Source organism: Artemia franciscana, chromosome 16 (genome assembly GCF_032884065.1).
Source record: "Artemia franciscana chromosome 16, ASM3288406v1, whole genome shotgun sequence".
NCBI classification, from domain to species: domain Eukaryota; kingdom Metazoa; phylum Arthropoda; class Branchiopoda; order Anostraca; family Artemiidae; genus Artemia; species Artemia franciscana.
Genome location: NC_088878.1, coordinates 11,530,109 through 11,551,656, shown reverse-complemented (window position 1 = coordinate 11,551,656; position 21,548 = coordinate 11,530,109). Strand labels below are relative to the sequence as shown.

The window sequence follows — 21,548 nt, the reverse complement described above, 5'->3', positions numbered from 1 at the left end:
TTAGGGAAAGATGGACAGGACATTTTGAGGATCATATAAACCGGCCTCTTGCTTTTTTCTAGTGAAAAGCTCGATTTACTGGCTTCTTGTCACCTCCCTTTGCTTGTTCTACTTAATATAGTTGGCAGTTTTTAGCTCCTGCTTTCTCAGACGGTGTTCAAGTGTTTTGACTGAATTTTATTGTGCCTGGGAATGTAAGAGGTATAGCACGTCTAAATAATTTTATTCGAAGACGCTCATATTACGAATTGCGGACTCAGGTTACGGATAATTACGGAATGTTATGTATTTATCTCACTACTTAGACTCTTCTCAAATACTTAAAGCCTATACATAATACATAATTATCCATAAATTATCCATAATAAATTCATGAATTATGAGATTACGGATAATTACGGAATATTATGTATATATCTCACTACTTAGACTCCTCTTAAATACATAAAGCGAACATATAATACATAATTACCCATATATTATCTATAATTAATGCATAAATTACCACATTACGGATAATTACGGGGTGTTATGTATATATCTCATTACTTAGACTCTTCTCAAATGCAAGCAGCAAGCAGCTTTCTACAAGTTAAAAGGATGTTCATCCACATATAAATCGAATAATATAATTTGAATATGTTTTTATTAGTTTTCATGGCTCCTTTTTATTTTAGCTTAATGGTATGTTACCTCAACAGTCACAATTTTTGCAGCAACAGCCATCGCAAATGATGCAACAACAGCAAAATCAGATTCTACAAACCCAACAAATGTTGCAACAACGTAAGGTGAATAATGATTTACTTTTACAGTTTTTATGAAATTTTCTAAGAGGAATAATCGGAGAACAAAATGGTTTGTTATAAGTTAAAACAAAATGGCTATTATATTATTTATAACAACAAAATGGAGAACATTATAACAAAGTATATAATGGAAATTAATTTATATTATATTTTATTTTATAATGTATAAAAAAAATGGAGAAACCAAAAGCTGTTAAGCACATAGCAGTTTAATATGGTTTCCTGAATGAAAATCCACCTTTTTATAGTTCGATTATTCTTTAAATTTATCTTTGATTTAAAGTTTTTATATAGAATCTTTGTGGCAAAGAGAATGATTTAAAGACACGTTTTTGATAAAAAAAATAAAAAAAAATAAAAAAAAAAATAAATAAATAAAAAAAATTAACCATGATGAGAAATGTGTAGAAATGAATTGCACTTACTGCCAAAATGTAAAAGTGGAACAAAAGTGTAATATTCTGACTAAAAGAGTAGCCATTAACCCTCAAGATGTCATTTTCATGCAATTTTGACTCCATATAGTCAGAATCATGTATGCCGTCGATGGTGAGATCAGCAGCCTGGAAAATATTTTGGCCTGCGATAGTTTTTTTTCAAACATTTAACAAAATGGTTGACTTCGATATTATGAGAAAATATACTGCTTTAAGGTCAATCTCCTAGGTTGAAAGCAAATTCTATTTCCAATAACATTGAAATACGTTACGAGATTTCCTCCTTTCTCATTGGCTTAATTGCTCCTTGAGGGTTGTACCAGAATATCTAAAGACTGTTGACTTTCCCTGAACATTAAGACCGGATTTAAAGGGAATTTAGATTTTTCACATGTCTAATTGGTAACAGCTGACCATTTGAATTTGGTTGATTACAAGTCAGATAACAGTTTAGCATTTGAATTTTCACGATGGGCAGAAAAAAAAATACAAAAACAAAAAAGGGACGGGAAAACCCGGGACATTAGTAAGTTCTATCTCAACGTTATAGTAGAATGTATTACTTTATTCATTTACAAGTTACTATTTCAAACAGTTCGTGGTAACAAACTGTAGTAAGAAGCGACTAGGCTCAATAGTGACCAAAACTCTAAAAAACAAAGTTTTGATACAAATAGTTACATCAAAAGAATTGCATTTTAATGCTAATTTTAAATATATAAGTTTCATCAAGTGTAGTCTTACCGGTCAAAAGTTATGAGCCTGAGAAAATGTGCCTTATTTTAGAAAATAGGCGGAAATACCCTCTAAAAGTCACAGAATCTTAAAAAAATCACACCATCAGAGTCAGTATATCCGAGGAACCTACTGTAGAAGTTTCAAGCCCCTATCATAAAAATGGTGGAATTTTGTATTTTTGATAACGGGTGCGTATTTTTTTGTTTTTTTTCCTCAGGGGTGATCGTATCGACTTAGTTGTCCTAGAATGTCACAAGAGGGTTCATTCTAACTTAAATTAAGTTATAGTGTCCCTTTTAAGTGACCAAAAAATTGGAGGGCACCGAGACCCCCTCCAATACACATTTTTCTCCAAGGTCACCGGATCAAAATTTTGAGATAGCCATTGTGTTTAACTTAGTCAAAAACCTAATAACTATGTTTTTGGGGATGACTAAATCCACCACAGTTCCCGGGGGAGGGGCGGCAACTTATAAACTTTGACCATTGTTAACACATAATAGTTGTTAACTATGAAGTGTACAGACGTTTCGGAGGGGACTTATTTTGTGTTGGGTTTAGGGTGGGTTGGGGGGGGGCAAGTTGAGTGGGAGGATCTTTCCATGCAGGAATTTTTCATGAGGGAAGAGAATTTCCATGAAGGGGTCGTAGGATTTTCTAGCATCATTTACAAAAAGACAATGAGAAAATTTTTTTTTTTTTCAACTGGAAGTAATGATCAACATTAAAACTTAAAACGAACATAAAATATTACTTATGCAAGGGGGTTCATCTCTTCCACAATACCTTGCTCTTTACGCTAAAGTATTTTATATAACTCTAACTAGTTATTCTACGGCCTTTGTTATTCAAGGGTCATTCTGAAAGATTTGGGACAAAATTCAAGCTTTATTGTAAAGAACGAGGTATTGACGAGGGGGTAAACCCCCTCACAATAAAAATATACAATTATATAAGTTCGTTGCATAAGCTAATTCGTAAGGTACGAATGTATATTACTAACAAAAACGTTTGTAAAAAAATAAAACAAATCTAGTTGTATTTTTAAGTAACCAAAAATTGGGAGGTAACTAGGCCTCCTCTCCCACCCCCTTTTTTAAGCGAAATCGTCCGATCAAAACTATGAGAAAACCATTTAGCTTGTAATTAACATAAAAATTGCTTCTCCAGACTAAACATCCGTATGATATATGGGTAGATTATTGCAAAATATATCGTGCGAAGACTATGTTCCGGCAGAATATGCTTCAATCTTTTGAGGATGCCAACTCCAAGTGCAACTTTGGTGGAGATAATGTCGCTATGATGCTTCTACGATAGATTAGAATCAATATGGAAGCCGAAGTACCGCAGTGATATAGCTTGTAAAATAGGTTTTTCACCAAATAGAACTTTACTGAATACATCAACAGAATCACCCACTCCACAGAATGTCAGTAAAAATTTTTCTTTACATTCACACACAGCAAACTTAAACTTGTAAACATCTCTAATCTTTTGAGAGTAATATGAGCTTTAGCTATTAAATTATCTGCAGATTTTGCAAATTTTGTTAGCAATAATGTTAGTAATATATGTATCCTTTAGATAAACGTGCATCATGTTCACGTAAACTAAATAAAGTAAAGAGCCCATCACAGACATTTTGCTATTTATAATATTAGATATCGTCGTATGAGTGTCTACACCAGGTAACTACTTTAACCCATGAAATACAAGGCTATCAATCATGGACTCTTGATCATAATTATCAAGCTTTTTTTCTATTCGACCAATTCTCTCCTACAAATTTTCAGTTTGAAATCTCAGACTACCCAGTAGAGCCTGCTCAATTTTTGCAAACTATGGATTAAACTCGAGCGTGGTTGAATCATAAACCTGGCTGATTATCAGTTCAGTACCTTCTTTTTTCAGTGAATTTGGATCATTGAACTTTTCAGTAACTGAAAGTAAATGAAAGTAAGGAGCAACATTAAAACTTAAAACGAACAGAAATTACTCCGTATATGATAGGGGCTTTTCCTCCTAACGCCCCGCTCTTTACGCTAAAGTTTGACTCTTTCTATTAACTTTATTTTTAAAACAGTAAGAAACTTTAGCGTAACGAGTGGGGCGTTGAGGAGGAAAAGTCCCTTTCATATGCGGAGTAATTTCTGTTCGTTTTAAGCTTTAATGTTGCTCCTTACTTTCATTTAAAAAAGCTTGTTTTTTATTTAATTTCTGGACGTTTTTGAATTAATGCATGTTTTGATCTTGGCTCTCCGCACATAATAATTAAAGCGATATTTGCATATGAATTAATTGCAATTAATCGGAATATTTTGAGAAAAAGGAGCGAGGGAGGAGGCCTTGTTGCACTCCAAGTTTTTGATCACTTAAAAAAGCAACTAGAACTTTTAATTTTTTACAAACGTTTTCATTGGCAAAAAATATACGTACTTACGAATGAACTTACGTAACGAACTTCTATATCCGTATGTTTTTATTGCGTATATGAGGGGGTTCAACCCTCGTCGATACCTCGCTCTTTACATTAAAGCTTAGATTTTGTCCCAATTCCTTAAGAATGACCTCTGAATCACAAAGACCGTAGAATAAATAGTTGAAATTACTAAAAATACTTTAGCGTAAAGAGTGAGGTATAACGAGAAGGTAAACCCCTGATATGCATAATAATTTTTGTTCGTTTTAAGTTTTAATGTTGCTCCTTACTTTCAGTAGAAACAAACTTTTCATATTTATTTTTTCATTGTTTTTTCAAATAATGCTCGAAAATCTTGCGCCACCTTAATTGAAATTCACTTCCCCCATGAGAGGTTTCTCCATGGAAATATCCTCCCATGTAACCCTCCCCCCTCAAATCCCCCCCTAAACCAAAAAAATCCCCCTGAAAACGTCTGTACACTTCCCAGTAACCATTGCTATATGTAAACACAGGTCAAAGTTTGTGACTTGCAGCCCCTCCCACGGGGACTGCGGGGGAGTGAGACGTCCCTAAAGACATAGTTATTAGGTTTTTCGACGATGGTGAATAGAATGGCTATCGCAGAATTTTGATCCGGTGACTTTTGGGAAAAAATGAGTGTGGGAGGGGGAGTAGGTGCCCTCCAGTTTTTTTGGTCACTTAAAAAGGGCACTAGAACTTTTAATTTCCATAAGAATTAGCCTTCTTGCGACATTCTAGGACCACTCAGTCGATAAGATCACCCCCCAAAAAAAGGAAAAAAAACAAAAAAACAAAAAACAAATAAACACGCATCCGTGATCTGTCTTCTGGTAAAAAAAAGCGAAATTTCACATTTTTGTAGATAGGAGCTTGAAACTTCTACTCTATGGTTCTTTGATACGCTGAATCTGATGGTGTTAAGATTGTATGACTTTTAGGGGGTGTTTCCCCCTATTTTCTAAAATGAGGCAAATTTTCTCAGGCTTGTAACTTTCGATGGGTATAACTGGTCTTGATGAAACTTATATATTTAAAATCAGCATTAAAATGCGATTCTTTCGATGTAACTATTGGTATCAAAATTCCATTTTTTAGAGTTTCGGTTACTATTAAGCCGGGTCGCTCCTTACTACAGTTCGTTACCACGAACTGTTTGATTGGTTATATTTTCCAGCAGATGACTTCTTATTTTCTCCAGCTGGGCTTCAGTTGTAGCTAATTGTTCGTAAATCAGGGCGATACTTGAAGACACCGAGTTAGACCCTAATTTATCTCTTGCTTCCAGGGCTTAAAAGGTCTTAGAAAAAGTTTCGTAAATTTCTGTGGTATTAGTAAGTTTTTGTGGCACTTTGTATTTACAAAGTAACATATAGTGATCGTAAATTCTGTCAGTCTGTCTGTCTGTCTTTCCCTGTTTTGCTAGTTTAGTCACTTCCAGATAAGCTAGGACGATGAAATTTGGCAGGCGTATCAGGAACCAGACTAGATTAAATTAGAAATAGTCGTTTTCCCAATTCGATCATCTGTGGGGAGTGGGGAGACGGTTAATTCAGAAAAAAAGACCGGTTTGAAACTTGGTGGAAAAAATGAGAACAAATCCTAGATACGTGATTGACATTCGGAATGGGTCCGCTCTCTTTGGAGAAGTAGGGAGGGGGGTTAATTGTGAAAAATGAGAAAAATCAGTACCTGACAAGATTAAATTAGAAATAATCATTTATCCGACTCGGCCGTCTGTAGGGGGGAGTGGAGGGACGGTTAATTCGAAAAAATGAGGTATTTTTAAGTTACGAAGGAGTGATCGAATCTTAATGAAATCTCATATTTAGAAGGATCTTGCAACTCAGATCTTTTATTTTAGATCTGACTGAATCCAGTTTCATTGGGGGGGAGTTGTGGGGGCGGGACCAGAAATCTTGGAAAACACTCAGAGTGAAGAGGTCAGGATGAAATTTGGTGGGAAGAATAAGCACACATCCAAGATACGTAACCGTCGTAACTGGACCAGATCCGCACTCTTTCGGAGAGTTGGGGGGAGGGTAACTTGGAAAAATTAGAAAAATGAGGTATTTGTAATTTATGGACGGGTGATAAGATCTTAATGAAACTTTATATTTAGAAGGATCTTGTGCTTCAGCACTCTTGTTACAAACCCTGGCAAGATCTGGTGACAGTAGCCAGAGGCGGAGGGGGAAACCAAAAATCTTGGAAAATGATTAGAGTGAAGATATCGGGATAAAACTTGGTGGGTAGAATAAGCAAATATCGTAGATACATGATTGACGTAACTGGACGGATCCACTCTCTTTGGTGGAGTTGGGGGGGAGGGTTAATTCCGACAAATTAGAAAAAATGAGGTATTTTTAACTTAGGAAAGAGTCATCAGATATCAATGAAATTTGATGTTTGGAAGGATATCGTGTCTCATAGCTCTTATTTTAAATTCCGAACGGATCCGGTGATATTGGGGGAAAACTGGAAGGGGGAACCAAAAATTATGGGAAACGCATAGAGTGGGGGGATCGGAATGAAACTTGGTGGTAAAAACCATCGTAAGTCCTAGATATGAGATTGACGCAACTGGAACGGATCTGCTCTCTTCGGGAGAGTTGGGAAGAGGAGGGTTAATTCTGAAAAATAAAAAAATAAGGTATTTTCAACTTACGAAGGAGAGATTGGACCTTATTGAAATTTGATATTTCCAAGGATAGCATGTCTCAGAAAACGCTTAGAGTATAGGGGTCGTGATGAAACTTGATGGTAAAAATAAGCACAAGTCCTAGAAACGGGATTGACATAGCCGGAACGGATCTGCTCTCTTTAGGGGAGTTGGGGGGAGGGGGAGGGTTAATTCTAAAAAAAATACACAAAATTAGGTGTTTTAACTTATGAAAGAGCGATCGTACCTTAATGAAATTTCATATTTAGAAGGAGCTCGAAACCAAGATCTCCCATTTTAAATCCCTACCAGATCCAGTGTCATTAGGGGGGGGGGGAAATATTGGAAAACGCTTAAAGCGGAGAGATCAGGATGAAACTTGGTGGAACGAATAAGCACACGTCCAAGATAGGTGACTGACATAACCGGCTCGGATCTGCTCTCTTTGGTGGAGTGGGGGGGGAGTAATTCGGTAAAATTATAAAAAATGAGGTATTTGTAACTTCCGAATGGGTGTTCAGATCTTAATGAAATTTGATATCTAGAAGGATCTTGTGCTTTAAAACTCTCATTTTAAATCCCGACCAGATCCGATGACATTGAAGGGAGCTGGAGGGGGAAACCGGAATTCTTGGAAAACGTGAAAATCGAGGTATCTTACAAATGGGTGATAGGATCTTAATGAAACTTAATATATAGAAGAATCTTATGTCTCAGATAATCCATTTTAAATTCGAATTGGATCCAAGGATATAGAGGGTTGGAGGGAAAAACAGAAACCTTGGAAACCGGAAATCTTGGAAAACGCTTAGAGTGGAGAGATTGGAATGAAACTTGATGGGAAGAATAAGCACAAGCTTTAGATACGATTGACATTATTGGTATGGATCCGTTCTCTTTGGGGGAGCTGGAAGTTGTTAATTTGGAAAAATTAGAAAAATTGAAGTGTTTTTAACTTAAGAATGGGTGACCGGATCTTAATAAAATCTGATAATTAAAAAAAACTCATGTCTCAAAGCTCTTCTTTTAAATACCGACCAGATCTATTGACATTGGGGGGGAGTTGGAGGGGGAAACCAGAAAACTTGGAAAACGCTTATAAACGCCGTAGATACGTAATTGACGTAACCGGACTGGATCCGCTTTCCTTGGGGGACTTAGGTGGTGTGGTTCAGTGCTTTGGTGATTTTGGCGCTTCCGGACGTGCTAGGACGATGAAAATTGGTAGGCATGTCAGAGAGCTGCACTAATTGAGTCTTTACAGTTGTTTTCCCCGATTTGACCATCTTGGGGGCTGAAGGGAGAGGAAAAATTAGAAAAATTGAGGTATTTTTAACTTACAAGTGGGCGATCGGATCTTAATGAATTTTGATAGTTAGAAGGACCTCGTGTCTCAGAGCTCTTGTTTTAAATCCCGACCGGCATTAAGCCTTTGATTTTTCTCTTAAAGCAAGCTATTGATTCTTAGAATTTTAATAGAGCTCATATCACATGAGCTCTTGGCTCTTGGCTCCTCTTGAGCTCGTCACAAGTGCCATATGAGCTCTTAGCTCTTGTTTTTGACGAATAGTATATAAATATAAGTAGATTCAAAAATTTACTAAATACCCCTAAGAGGTTTCCTTCCTCCCTTACCTGTATTTATGACCCCAGGGCAAGATTGCCCAATGTTTATTATGTACCTTCAGGAACATATGACTTTAACTCCGTAAAGCAAAGTATATGATTACCGCGGTTCCAAACCGGGGTAATCAGTCATTTATGAACGAGCCTATAAATCGTCAACTATATGAGATGTTGGGGAAAAACCAAAATATTCTAAGATACGGCACTATTGGGAATAAAATGAGATCCCGTGGAACTAAAATGGACGAATATCTTACAACTTTAGATGAAAAAAATAATGTTCGTATATTTTATAGGCCTACAATCGGCGTTTCTTTACTTTTAAGAGCCAATAATGTTTAAAATAATGTGTTTTAAAGAATAACGTTCTTTTTTTAAAATAATATTCATACATTTTATAGGCCTAAAATCGCTATTTCTTTACCTTTAAAGGCCGATAATGTTTAAAATAATGTGTTTTTAAGAATAATGTTCTTTTTAAGAATAACTTTCTTTTTAAAAATAATGTTCATACATTTTAAAGGCCTACAATCAGTGTTTCTTTACTTTTAAAGGCCAATAATGTTTAAAAAAATGTGTCTTTAAGAATATTGTTCTTTTTAAAAATAAAGTTTATACACTTTATAGGCGTACAATCGGTGTTTCTTTACTTTTAAAGGCCAATAATGTTTAAAATGATGTGTTTTTAAGAATAATGTTCTTTTTAAAAATAACGTTCATACATTTTATAGGTCTACAATCGGTGTTTCTTTACTTTTAAAGGCCAATAATGTTTAAAATGATTTGTTTTTAAGAATAATGTTCTTTTTAAAAATAATGTTCATACATTTTATAGGTCTACAATCGGTGTTTCTTTACTTTTTAAGGCCAATAATGTTTAAAATGATATGTTTTTAAGAATGATGTTCTTTTTAAAAATAATGTTCATACATTTTATAGGCCTACAATCGGTGTTTCTTTACTTTTAAAGGCCAATAATTTTATCTGCTTTGTAACAGCTGTGTAACCCAACAAATTCCCATTCGTATGAGGTGTTAAAAATGATATTGCCTCAAGGTGTTGTTGCCAATTATACATGTTTTCAACTTCCTTTTAAATCTGGTCGTAATAATAAGGAGATGTCAACATTCTTAATGATATTCTGGCAAACCCCTTAAGGAGTGCTTAAGCCAATGAGAAAGGAGAAAATCTTGAATACTAAGAATTATTGCTAAAAATCATCTCTTATAACTACAAACTTAAGAATCTTTGGGATTATTAATCAGTATAAGATCTACAAAATGACACAAAAATCAAGGCTGTATAATTAGTACAACTCTTTTAAATAGTAATGGAAGGATATCTTAAATAGCAAATTTTAAAGGAAACTGATGATAATAAAAAAAAAAATTCACGGCCAAAAATTTTGAAATCTTGTGGCAAATCGAGAGGCTACTTTACAATTCTTTACATCTTCTAAAAGTAATTTTATTACTACTTTTAAAAATTAGAGGTGTCCCCACTAATTAATTTTTTATGAAGCTCTAAAGAATAAGAATGCGAATTTGTTCGGCCTATTCATGTTAAAGCTTTCAACGAAGCCACAATAATTTTTTCATCAAAGAATCTGCTCGTGTCTGCTGTTAATACGCATTTCACTGCTATAGGAAAATAGCATTGGCTTCAAACCTCGGAGATCCACCTTAAGCATTAACTGTATATCTCCCTGGTTTTAGATGCATTATTATTGGAATGTCTTAAGATCATAATGCTGCGAAGTGAGAGTACCACAGCTTGGATGGCCTCTTCATAGTGCTTAAAATGCAATACTTTTTGTCCAAGAATATATTTTTAAAAATATATTTAAAAGAATATATTTTTATTTTGGACTGCAATATAGTTTGCTTTTATCAAATAAGTAATCGGTGGCTCTATTTTAACGTGCTTGCTTTGAATTTAAACCAGTTATTGTTTTCTTGAGAAATCTTCACTATGCAACTAGTAGAGGCCAAACTAAATAAAGACATAATTTTACTCAATCAATTTTCTGACAATCATTTCTACTTTCTGCTTATAAATTATTTTGTTATTTTATGGTTTGGACAATCGTCAAATCGTTAAATCTACAGATAGTTCTCTCCAATAAAATCTTTTGCATTAGATGCTTAATAATACATGTTTGTAGCTGTGTATGTATGTAAATATTTATTTCCTATCAAAAGAAACAAATGTAGTGTAAAATAAAAAAAAAGCAAAAAACACACTACAAAAGAATACACAAACACAAGAAAAATAAAGAACAAATGGATATTTAACTACAAAAACAAAACCTATTGCCTCAAAATAATTGTCCAAGGATGAGTAACAATATTAGAGTTATGTCTGGCAATCTGGGCTATGATCGCTTCATTAGGGTCGATAATCCCATACCGACTTGTCACAGTACGGTTACTTGTCCTTGGTAAAGCCGTAAGAGTTGCTTCGCATATTTATAATATGCAGACCGCAATTCTTTATTATCTTCCTTTTGGAATATCCTCCAAAAGGGACTTCAATACAGATAATGGGGTTGTGCCATTGCATTATACAGATGGGTCAAAATCGGCCGATCAAACTGACGCTTATAAACTACAACACGGCTATACGTTAAAGAGATCCGTTTCTGCAGATGATTCTGGAAAAGGTGTCGCCTTTCAAGCATAGATCGACTAATAAACTAATAAATATAAATAAATATAATAAATATAATAATAAATTTGGATCCCCAAATAAACTATGTGTTCGGTAAGCCGAACAGTAGCACCACCCAGCCTAACATCAACGTAGCAATGTAGGCTTGTTGGGGATAAGTGTTCCTAATAATTTTTGTTAATTTCTAAGGGCGTTGCTGAAAAGTTAATACAAGTGTAAATTCTATGTTTGAACAACGTTTCTGCAAAAATATCAGTTTTGTCAAGCAAAATCATGTTTTTAACTGCCTTTGAATTTGCTAAGTTTAAGATAAAATTTTAACACTAAAAGGAAAAAACTTTTATTTTAAATAAATCCCTGACTTACATTGTTAAAAAAATATTTTCAATTTCAATGTCCTGTTTTTCAGAATTTTCTTTTTCAAGCAAAAATAAGTTAGTATCTGTTTAAGTAAATATGTTTAAATTTGAAAATACTCTACAACCCCAAGTTTTTGAGCTAAAAATGCCTCGGTTATTTCTAATTTATTATTTTTTTTTACATATTTCAAATATGTGTAAATTATTATATGTGTACTCCCTGGTGCCCCATAAAATTTTTCTACATTAGGTAGCACTTGGTAAAATGACTTATGACTGTAAATTTCAAACCAATCAGGGATAAATAGTTTTTATGACCTGTTCTCTTTCCCTCTATGCCTCTTCCTACAACAAGAAATGCGATTATTTGGCACAAAGAACGGTCATTGAAAATTTTGAGAAACTGGACACTGAAGCTTAAACCTACACCTCGTCCCGTTTTTCATGATAGATCCTAACTGTAAATATATATGTAAAGTGTAATAATTATTATTCCACATTTAAAATGTATTTAATTAATATTATTCGACAACCCCGGGTTTTTGTACTATAAATGCTTCAATTATTTCTAATTTATTATTTTTACATATTTCAAATATGTGTAAATTATTATATATGTACTCCCTGGTGCCCTATAAAATAGTTATTATTATACATTTCAAGTATACGTTGTTATTACAAATTTCAAATTATTTGACAATCCCAAGTTTTTGTACTATAAATGCCTCAGTTATTTCTAGTCATTGTTCGTTTTATTGTTATAAGATAAAGTTAAACTAGACACATTGCTATTGTTTTAAAATACTGGTGATCAAAATTATTACAGCATTTCAAATGTCACAAAGTAGAGATTTTTTCATTAAGTAAAAATCTGAGTTAAAATTTATGTTTTGTATAACTTTCCATAAAAAATGTCTGTTTCATCAAATAAAATTGTGCTTTTGGACGCCTTGAAGTGTCCAAAATCCGAGTTGTAGTTTGACTCTAAAAGTAGAATTTTTTTTAAATTTTTTTGTAACTTTTAATTTTCTATTTTGAGATGGAAAAAAAGCCAGTGTCTGCCAGTTTGCCTTCCACTTGCCAGTTTCTGCGCAAGTGAATATGGGTTAATTTGGCATGGTTTGACTACCTCAAGTTGCATATGAAATGCTGAACTTGTTGTGATCACTGTTAGTTCTATTTCAAAACCTTAAACTGAAATTTTTTTTGATTATCATGAGGGTCATTGCCAGCAAACCAGATTTTGTTTTTGGATTATTAAAATTAAGCCCACTGCTCTTGTCTTAAAACGAAAAAGATAACTGGTAATCAAATAATTGCAACATTATATATTGCAACAAAGTAGATTCAACCATTTTATTTTAATTTGAAACCCCGAGTGAAAATTTTATGTTTAGATAGCGTTTCCACACACACAAGAATGGTTATGTTCTTTAGTTGAAAAATAAAATTTGTAGCTAAAATTTTGGGTTTGAGCAATAGTTCCAAAAAAATGGGTCTGTTTGATCAAACAAATTCATATGTTTCTCTGTCTTTAAGTTATGAAAGGATTTCTAAATGCCTGTTCTCTCAATTTACAGATGGAGCTCCAGGGTGGTCCTGGTGGAACGATGGGATCAAGACAGGGATCTCAGTATGTAGGACTTAGTCCTGTTGGTCAGGGAATTCAGTCTGTTCCGTCTCCAGCCTTAAGTGGTGGGGGCATGGTCCAGTAAGTCAACTCGCTTGTCTTCTCTCAGTTTCTTTTCTTGTTCCCTTTTTTTTTTCTAAAGTGCCTCAATTGTTTCTTTCATTTTTCTTCTCTTTTCTTGATTTTGCTAATTTGGAATTTCGATTCGTTTCTTTGTTGTGAATGTTTACTTGCAAAAACTGGGTAGTTATTCGAAAAGCTATAGCAAAAAGAACAATTCTGTAAGCTTTTTTTTTTAACCTAGATTGTAGATAAACTATCTTTTTTTTGCTGAGAAAATTTTTTGACCTAAGTACAGCCCTTACAAAATGCCACTGTGTTCCTTTTTTTTCACTGATCAGAGATTATAGAAACTGACTGTCCTTACGTTTTTTGTTTGAATAGAGTGTATGGGGAAGCTTTGAACAGGTTGGGGTAGAGGAGGAGAATACGCAGCCTCTGATTCCTGCACAAGGCTTTGTAGAGCTTATTCAAATTTAGTCAGTAGTTATTTTCATAGGCCCATGTAGCCTAAAAAGACTTATGCTAACATAAAAAAGGAAGGGGGAGTCATGACTCCCCTTCTTTGGAAGGGGAGTCATAACTCCCCTTCCATGGATTCATGACTCCGTGGAATTCAGAAGGAACCTTTTCTATGTGCAAAAGCAATAATATTGCTGTAACTTCTGAATCATTGCTGTGTACATATCCAGAACCTTTTCTTCGCCATGAACCAACGTCAACTCTAATTGCTACTGCTATTATTACTGTTAATGAACTTAATCAGAACCGTTTAAGGGCCTCCAGGTTGTCAAAAGAGTGTATCTGCTATGTGTCAGGAATGGCTTAGGTTGTTAGGTTGAATGTTGCAAGGAATGTTAGAGGAGGATGTTGAAGTAAATTAAAAACAATCTATGTGTGTTCAGGCGCTCAAAATTGCGTATCTGCAATATTTAAGAAACTGCTAAATGAATTCAGTTGAAACTATCTGATAATGTTTAGGGGCGTTGAACTAAATCAAAGGGACTGCGTAAATTTAAGTTGTCTCAAGAGAATGTATCAACCATCACCAGGACAGCTAATGGTATTCAGTTGAAACTTTCAGGGAATGTTGAGGTGGGTGTTGTAGTGAATCGAAAGACACTTACATGCGTCTATGTTATAAAAACGGCATATCTGTAATGTCTTTGGAACAGCTAGGGGTATTTAGGTGAAACTTTCAGTGAATATTGAGGAGATGTTGAACTTATTGAAGAGATACTTTGTGTGTCCCGGTTTTCAAAAAGGTGTATCTGCTATATTTTCTTAAAAGTTCAGAGGCTCAAGTCAAAACTATCAGGAAATTTTGATTGGGATGTTTAGATAAATCAAAAGACTCTCTGAGCATCCAGATTGTCGAAAGAGCATGCTAGCAAAATCTCGGAAACGGCTTATGATACTAACTTGAAAGCTTCAGGGAATGCTTTGGAGGATCTTGAACTGAATCAAAAGATGCCATGCACACCCAGGTTTCCAAAAATGGGGCATGGAATACCTCAGTGACGGCAAAGAGTATTAAAATGAAGCTACTCAGGAATGATTTAGGGTATGTAGTTGAAACTTTGACGGAACATTGAGGAGAATGTTGAACTAAAGACATTATCGACATCCAGATTGTCAAAATGGCGTCTGTGAAATATCTTATGCCCGGCTAGAGTATTAAGTTTGAACTTTCCAAGAATGTTAAGAGGGATGTTAAATCCAATCAAAAGACATAATGTGTATCCAGGTTGCTAGAACGACAGCTTTTCACAACACACGGAGCAAATGTTTCCGTCATAGTAAAAAAACAAAACAGTTTAAAGAATCAGTTGTAAAGGGAGTTGAATGACACCTTTGATGTGTAATTTGTCCTTTTTTCCGTTTTCATTCGTATATAATCTCTCGAAAACTTTGATTTCAAATAATCTCTTAAACTTTGATTTCAAATTGAATGAAATTGTATGGAACTATTGTATGGAATTTAGATAGCGCTCAGATCACTTTCTGCAATATGAGAATTTAAATGGGAATATGATATTTTATTTCTTATAATCAATAAGGGAAATTGAAAGAGATAGGTTCAGTTTAATCAATAAACTGAAGAAAAATTCACAGTATCAACCAACATTAAAACTTTGGCAGCAAAAAACAAACAGAAAGTAATATATGCACCGAAACCCCATTTCTCCAAACCCATCTATCCCAAAATTGTAGATAGTCATTTTGTTCGACGTAATTGAAAGACTGGAAATTATGTCTTGGAGGGTGACAACACCCATCAACCCAATACCCCCAGCCCTCTGGGCGAGGTTTGTAAGTTATGCCCTGGGGGCGTATAAGGTATATATAGAAAGAAAGATCGTATAAATTTCGATTGCCAGTCAGAAGTTCTAGTGCCCTTTTTAAGATTCAGACAGATCAAAGGGTGCATAAACCGTCCCCCACCTCGTATTTTCCCGAAATGCATCTGATAGAAATTTTGAGATTGCCATTAGTCAGAATAAAAAAAAAAAAAATTGAAATAGCAATTTGGTTCAACTTAATTGAAAGGTCTGGAAATTAGGTCTTTGAGACTGAGAACCCCCCACAGCTCTCAGGACAAGGTTTGTAAGTTATGTCCTGGGGACATATGAGGTATGTCTAGAAAGGGTGATCGTATAGCCTTTGGGGGGGTGCATATTGGATTGGTAATCAAAGTTTTCGTACTCTTTTTAAGATTCAGAGTAATCGAAGGATGGAACCCTCCCCACCTCGTGTTTTTCCGAAATGCATCTGATTTTAATTTTTGATAAGGCCATTTTGTTGTCCTAGAAACTTGGAAAACAGCTCATCTGATTGGAAATTGAAAGGGTCAGTTTCCTTTTTAATAGTCGAAAGTGACTGCAGGGTAACTAATCCACCTCCCACGCTCACCATTCCCCCAAAACATCCAATAAAATTTTCGAGATAACCATTTTGTTCAATGCAATTGAAAGGCCCGGAATTTATGTCTTTGAAGATGGTACCCCCCCCCCCCAAAAAAAAAGAAAGAAACCCCTCAGGGCCAGTGCCCTAATAGTCGAAAGCGATTGGGGGGTAACTAACCCCCTCCCACGCCCACCATTTCCCCAAACACATCTAATAAAAATTTTGAAATGACCATTGTGTTCAATGCAATTGAAAAGTCTGAAAATTATGTCTGTAAGGATGGCAGCCCCCCCCCCAACAACCCTAAGGGCAAGAGTAGTAAGTTATGCTTTGGGGTCATATAAGGTAAATATAGAGAGGTTGATCGTATAAACTTCATAGGGGGGGTCATTGGATTCGTAATTAGAGGTTCTAGTGCCCTTTTAAGACTCGAGTGATCGGAAGGTGGATACCCCCCACCACACCTCGTATTTTCCCGAAATGCATCTGATAGAAATTTTGAGATGGCCATTTTTTGTCGTAGAACCAAAATTGCTCATTCGATTGGAAATTGAAAGGGCTGGTCTTAGTTATTAGTAAAAGGTAATGGAGGGCAACTAACCCCCTTCCCTCGCTCACCATTTCCCCAAACACGTCCAATCAAAATTTTGGGATATATATTTTTTTCAACGTAATTGAAAGGACCGGAAATTACGTCTTTGAGGATGACAACTCTCCCCCTCCCCACACACACACACATCCTCAGGGAAAGGTAAGCTATGCTCTGAGGCATATACGGTATATATAGAAAGGGTGATCGTATAAACTTCGGAGGGAGCTCGTTGTATTGGTAATTGGAAGTTCTAGTGCCCTTTTAAAAATTCAGATTAATCTGTGAATAACCCCTACCCCTCAAAACCTCGTGTTCTCTTGTAATGCATCTGATACAAATTTTGAGACGGCCATTTGTTGTCGTAGAAACTTCAAAAAAGACTCATTCGATTGGAAATCGAAAGAGCTAGTGCCTTTTTTATCAGTCAAAAGTGATTGGAGGGCAACAAGCCCCCTCCTTCACGCCCATCAATCCCCAAAATACATTTTATCAAAATTTTGAGATAGCCATTTTGTTCAGTGTAGTTGGAAGGTCTGGAAATTATGTCTTTGACAACCCCCATACCTACCTTCTCCAGACCAGAACATAGTCTGCACTTTACTGAAAAAAAAATATCTGTGGATTGTCAGTTTAGGATACATATACTGATATATATTCCTTAAAGATTTAATAATTTTTGATTTATTAAAGTTAAAAAAATTAAAACATTTTAAACTTATTTAGTTTATTTAAATCATACAATAAATAACCAAGTTAAACTCAAAACGAGCAAAAATTAACATGAGTAGAGCTGACGACCCCCATTCCTTCTCAAGACCAGAACATAATTTGCACTTTACTGAAAACAAAATATAGTTAAAACGTTTTTTCTTTTTTTTTTACTTGTTTTAAATTTTCTACTAGACACATAAATGGGGAAGTCCTCCCCCTTACAGTCCAATTACAGTGCGAGTGTCTGTTGCCCTTTTTAAGAGTAATATGAGATTGGAGGGCAAGCAGCCCCTCTCTCAAGCCCATTCATTTTCCAAACGCATCCGTTCAAAATTTTGAGATAGCCATTTTGTTTAGCATAGTAGAACGGTCCATTAACTATGTCTTTAGAGATAATAGGCATGTCAACTCCCCAAAATTATGCAATTGGTCCATTATGCTTTAAAATTAAATGTTGCTTTAAAAATAAATCAAAAGGGATTGTGTTAAATGTTTGCCAATAAGACACCTCATCAATATATCGAGAACGACTGGGGGTATTAAGTTGAAGCTTTTGGGGATACTACTACTACTGCTTCTATACTTACAATTTAAATAAATCAAAAGAGTCTAAGTATGTCCAGGTTGTCAAAGAGCATAGATTGAATCCTTTGGGAATGATATTAAGTTTTATTTTTCAAGTCAACTTCAGATGCTATAAAATTAATTTAAAAATACTATTTGTGTCAGGATTAAAAATAGTTGAAGAAGTTTCTCCAAAATACAAATAGCAACCCATACTATTGATTCTTATAGAAGAAGACTGAAAAGATTTACAGTATTTTTTTTCCGTGAAAAAGACTATGTCATTAAAAACCGTACAGAAATAAATGTAAAAAACTTTTTTCCATAAGACAAGTATTTCAAAGCAAGGTAAACAATAGTAAATAAAGGTAAATAAATGAAACTCAAAACGAACATATATTACAATCGATAGCTGAATCAAAGTCAAAACTAGCAAAAATTAATATTAGTAAAGCTGATAACCCCTATGCCTTCTCAACATCAGAACACAATCTGCGCTTTACTAATTTCACCTTTCTTACTTTCATAAATGAAAAATTATCAAACCCTTAACGAAAAAATGTCAGTATAAGCCGATTTAACTGACAATCCACGATCATTTGTTGTTTTTTTTAAGTAAAGCGCAAATTGCGTTCTGTTCTTGAGAAGGCATAGGGGTTTTCACCCCTACTTATGTTAATTTTTGCTTGTTTTGAGTTTGTTTCGGCTATCTATTGTGATTTCAGTTGGTTTTGAGTTTTATTTATTTATTGATGGTGATTTGTGGTAATTTTAATGTGATAATGATTCATGGTAGTCTTACGCTTGGAAGATTATTTGACTTTATTTTTGCTCATTCTTGGCTTAATGGAGTTCCTAAATTTTCTTTGAAAAAATTTGTCTTGTGGAAAAAAGTTTTTAAGATTAATTTGCTAATAAAAGACAGATGATACTATAGAATTGAGAAGGTTTACTATTATGGTTGGGTGCGTAGCAGTCAACCTCCTGTTTTTAGTAATTTCTGGTGTTTTAAGTTTGAATCGAGTATCCATTTTTTATTTATTCCTCTGTATGAGGATCTGTTTTTCTTCTTTCTCGCCATTGTTCAAACTATTTTTTCTATACTTTTAAATCTGTCTTGTAGCTTAAATCGTAAATTAAATCCATATCTTCCATTGCTATGAGCTATGTTTTGCTTGGATTTACTTGGTCTAAATTATTAATGATAGTCGATGCGTGACCTCTTTGTTTTATTTCATTACTGCTATCGATTTTAAGCTTAGTATCTTCGGGTATGGTTTGCCAGATTCCCTTTCATGTAAAAGCTTGCCTCTATGCTCGGTTAGGTTAACCACTGACATTTTGGCTGCATTTTTGTATCGCCCTAAGGGTGACAGATCTGCGGGACATGACTCCCCGTAATTCAGTAAAACAAAAAAGTCTATATCACGAAAATAAACGTAAATAAAAATATACAAAAATGATCAGTCCTCGTTATGTCCATTTCATTAAGGATGGTGTGCCAGATTAAATTATGGGCAGTTTTATTATATTGTTTGTTCTTGTGTTGATTTCTAGTCCAAATTTTGTTTAGGCAAATGGCTCCGTCGCCCCATTTTGCGAACTCGCCTGGTGGGGCCCAAGGAATTGCTCCATCTCCAGGCTCTGTTCAAGGAATGCAGCGTCTTCAGCCTGGTCAACAAGGTCAAATTCGTTCTGGTCCCAATCTCGGAGTTCCATCTCCTAGCATGGGCGCTGTCAACACACCGCAGGTATTTTAATTCCTAAATCCTACTTAATAAATCTTTTAATACCCATTTTGCTCCTTTTGTCTAATTATTCCTTTGTTTTCTTCTCTGTTTGATGTACGGATACGATTTTTTCTTCATACAGGGGAGATTAGAATGAAGTCCTTATTTTAAAGTCTTTGTGTATTTATGAACAATTATATTCGCAGAATGACGAATATGAAAAGAAAACACGTAGTATCGAGCATGCTGCTTTATCCAACCCCAAAGAAGAAGGTGCAAGGTTTGAGTCAGGATCTGGATTCTATCCAGATCCTGTCATCAGCAAAGGCATGAATAATCCTGAAGTAATTCTATTATTATCCGCAATTTATTTTTATCTCAGCTTAGGTTATTATTACCCGCAATTTATTTTTATTATTTTTATTTTTATTATTTATTATTTTTATTATTTTTATTATTATTTTTATATTTTATATTGTATTAATGTATTTTATTATTTATTATTATTATTTATTATTTATATTTTATTATTATATTTTATATTTTTTTATTATATACATATTTATATTATTTTATATTTTATATTATTTTTATATTTTTATTATTTTTATTTTTATTATTACCCGCAATTTATTTTTATTATTTATTATTTTTATTATTATTTTTATATTTTATATTTTATTATTGTATTTTATTATTTTTATTTTATTATTATATTTTATGTTTTTTATTATATACATATTTATATTATTTTATATTTTATATTATTTTTATATTTTTATTATTTTTATTTTTATTATTACCCGCAATTTATTTTCATCTCAGCTTGATTGTACATTTTTTCTTTCACCTCCCCTCATCCCCGGATTTGGAATTATATAACTAATATAGTAATAGCTGATTCTGGACCACCTAGATCACTCCATAAACTTTCATCATTTTTAGTCCATTTTACATCATTTGAACATCAAATATTTTCCATCCCGACATTCAGCATGAAAACATGTCTTTGGAAATCAAGGTTTTGTCTCATTTTACACTTTTTCACAATGTGAACACGGGTTCTCGGCCCCACCCAGATCACCCGATCAATTTACCCCATTTTCAATTCACATTATTTTAAATGAAAATTTCCAACATTTTTACAATTTCCTATCATGAGCTTTAAGATAAAAACAGGTCTTGTGAAATACGAATTGGATGAAGTTGTGAAATAAGAGTTTAACTATTTTCTATTTCCTATGCTACTGGTAAACTGTAATAATTTAATATGATTTAAAATTTAGTTGATAGTTCGATATCAATATCTAAATAATTGTTAGTATCTCTCCCTTTTCTTTCTACAACCTTTAAAATCATCGCTTTATCTAATTTTTAAAATTTATTTTCAAGATCAGCTGCCTTGGAATCAAAACGCTTAGGTGTAAATAGATCAACCATTTCATCTTTAAAATCAATAATAATAACCATTTTCTTTCCATTTTAGTTGTAACACATTTCATTGCTTTAATTGTGTATTCCATTCCAATGTCTAAATCTTCTCTTCACATACATTTTCCATTGATAATATGTTCAGTACTTCTGGTCATATTAAATCCATTATTTGTTAA

General features: G+C 34.0%; 1 protein-coding gene across 4 annotated transcripts in view; it reads left to right on the top strand.

The window, feature by feature from the left end:
* Positions 1 to 21,548, top strand: part of LOC136037074 (mediator of RNA polymerase II transcription subunit 15-like) — a 104,656-nt gene that overhangs the window by 52,412 nt on the left and 30,696 nt on the right. For all 4 annotated transcript variants that reach the window (XM_065719520.1, XM_065719521.1, XM_065719517.1 and 1 more), the window contains exons 8-10: positions 678 to 791; positions 13,325 to 13,455; positions 19,782 to 19,959. In XM_065719520.1, coding sequence (XP_065575592.1) covers positions 678 to 791; positions 13,325 to 13,455; positions 19,782 to 19,959 — 423 coding nt within the window. The remainder of the gene's footprint in view (positions 1 to 677; positions 792 to 13,324; positions 13,456 to 19,781; positions 19,960 to 21,548) is intronic.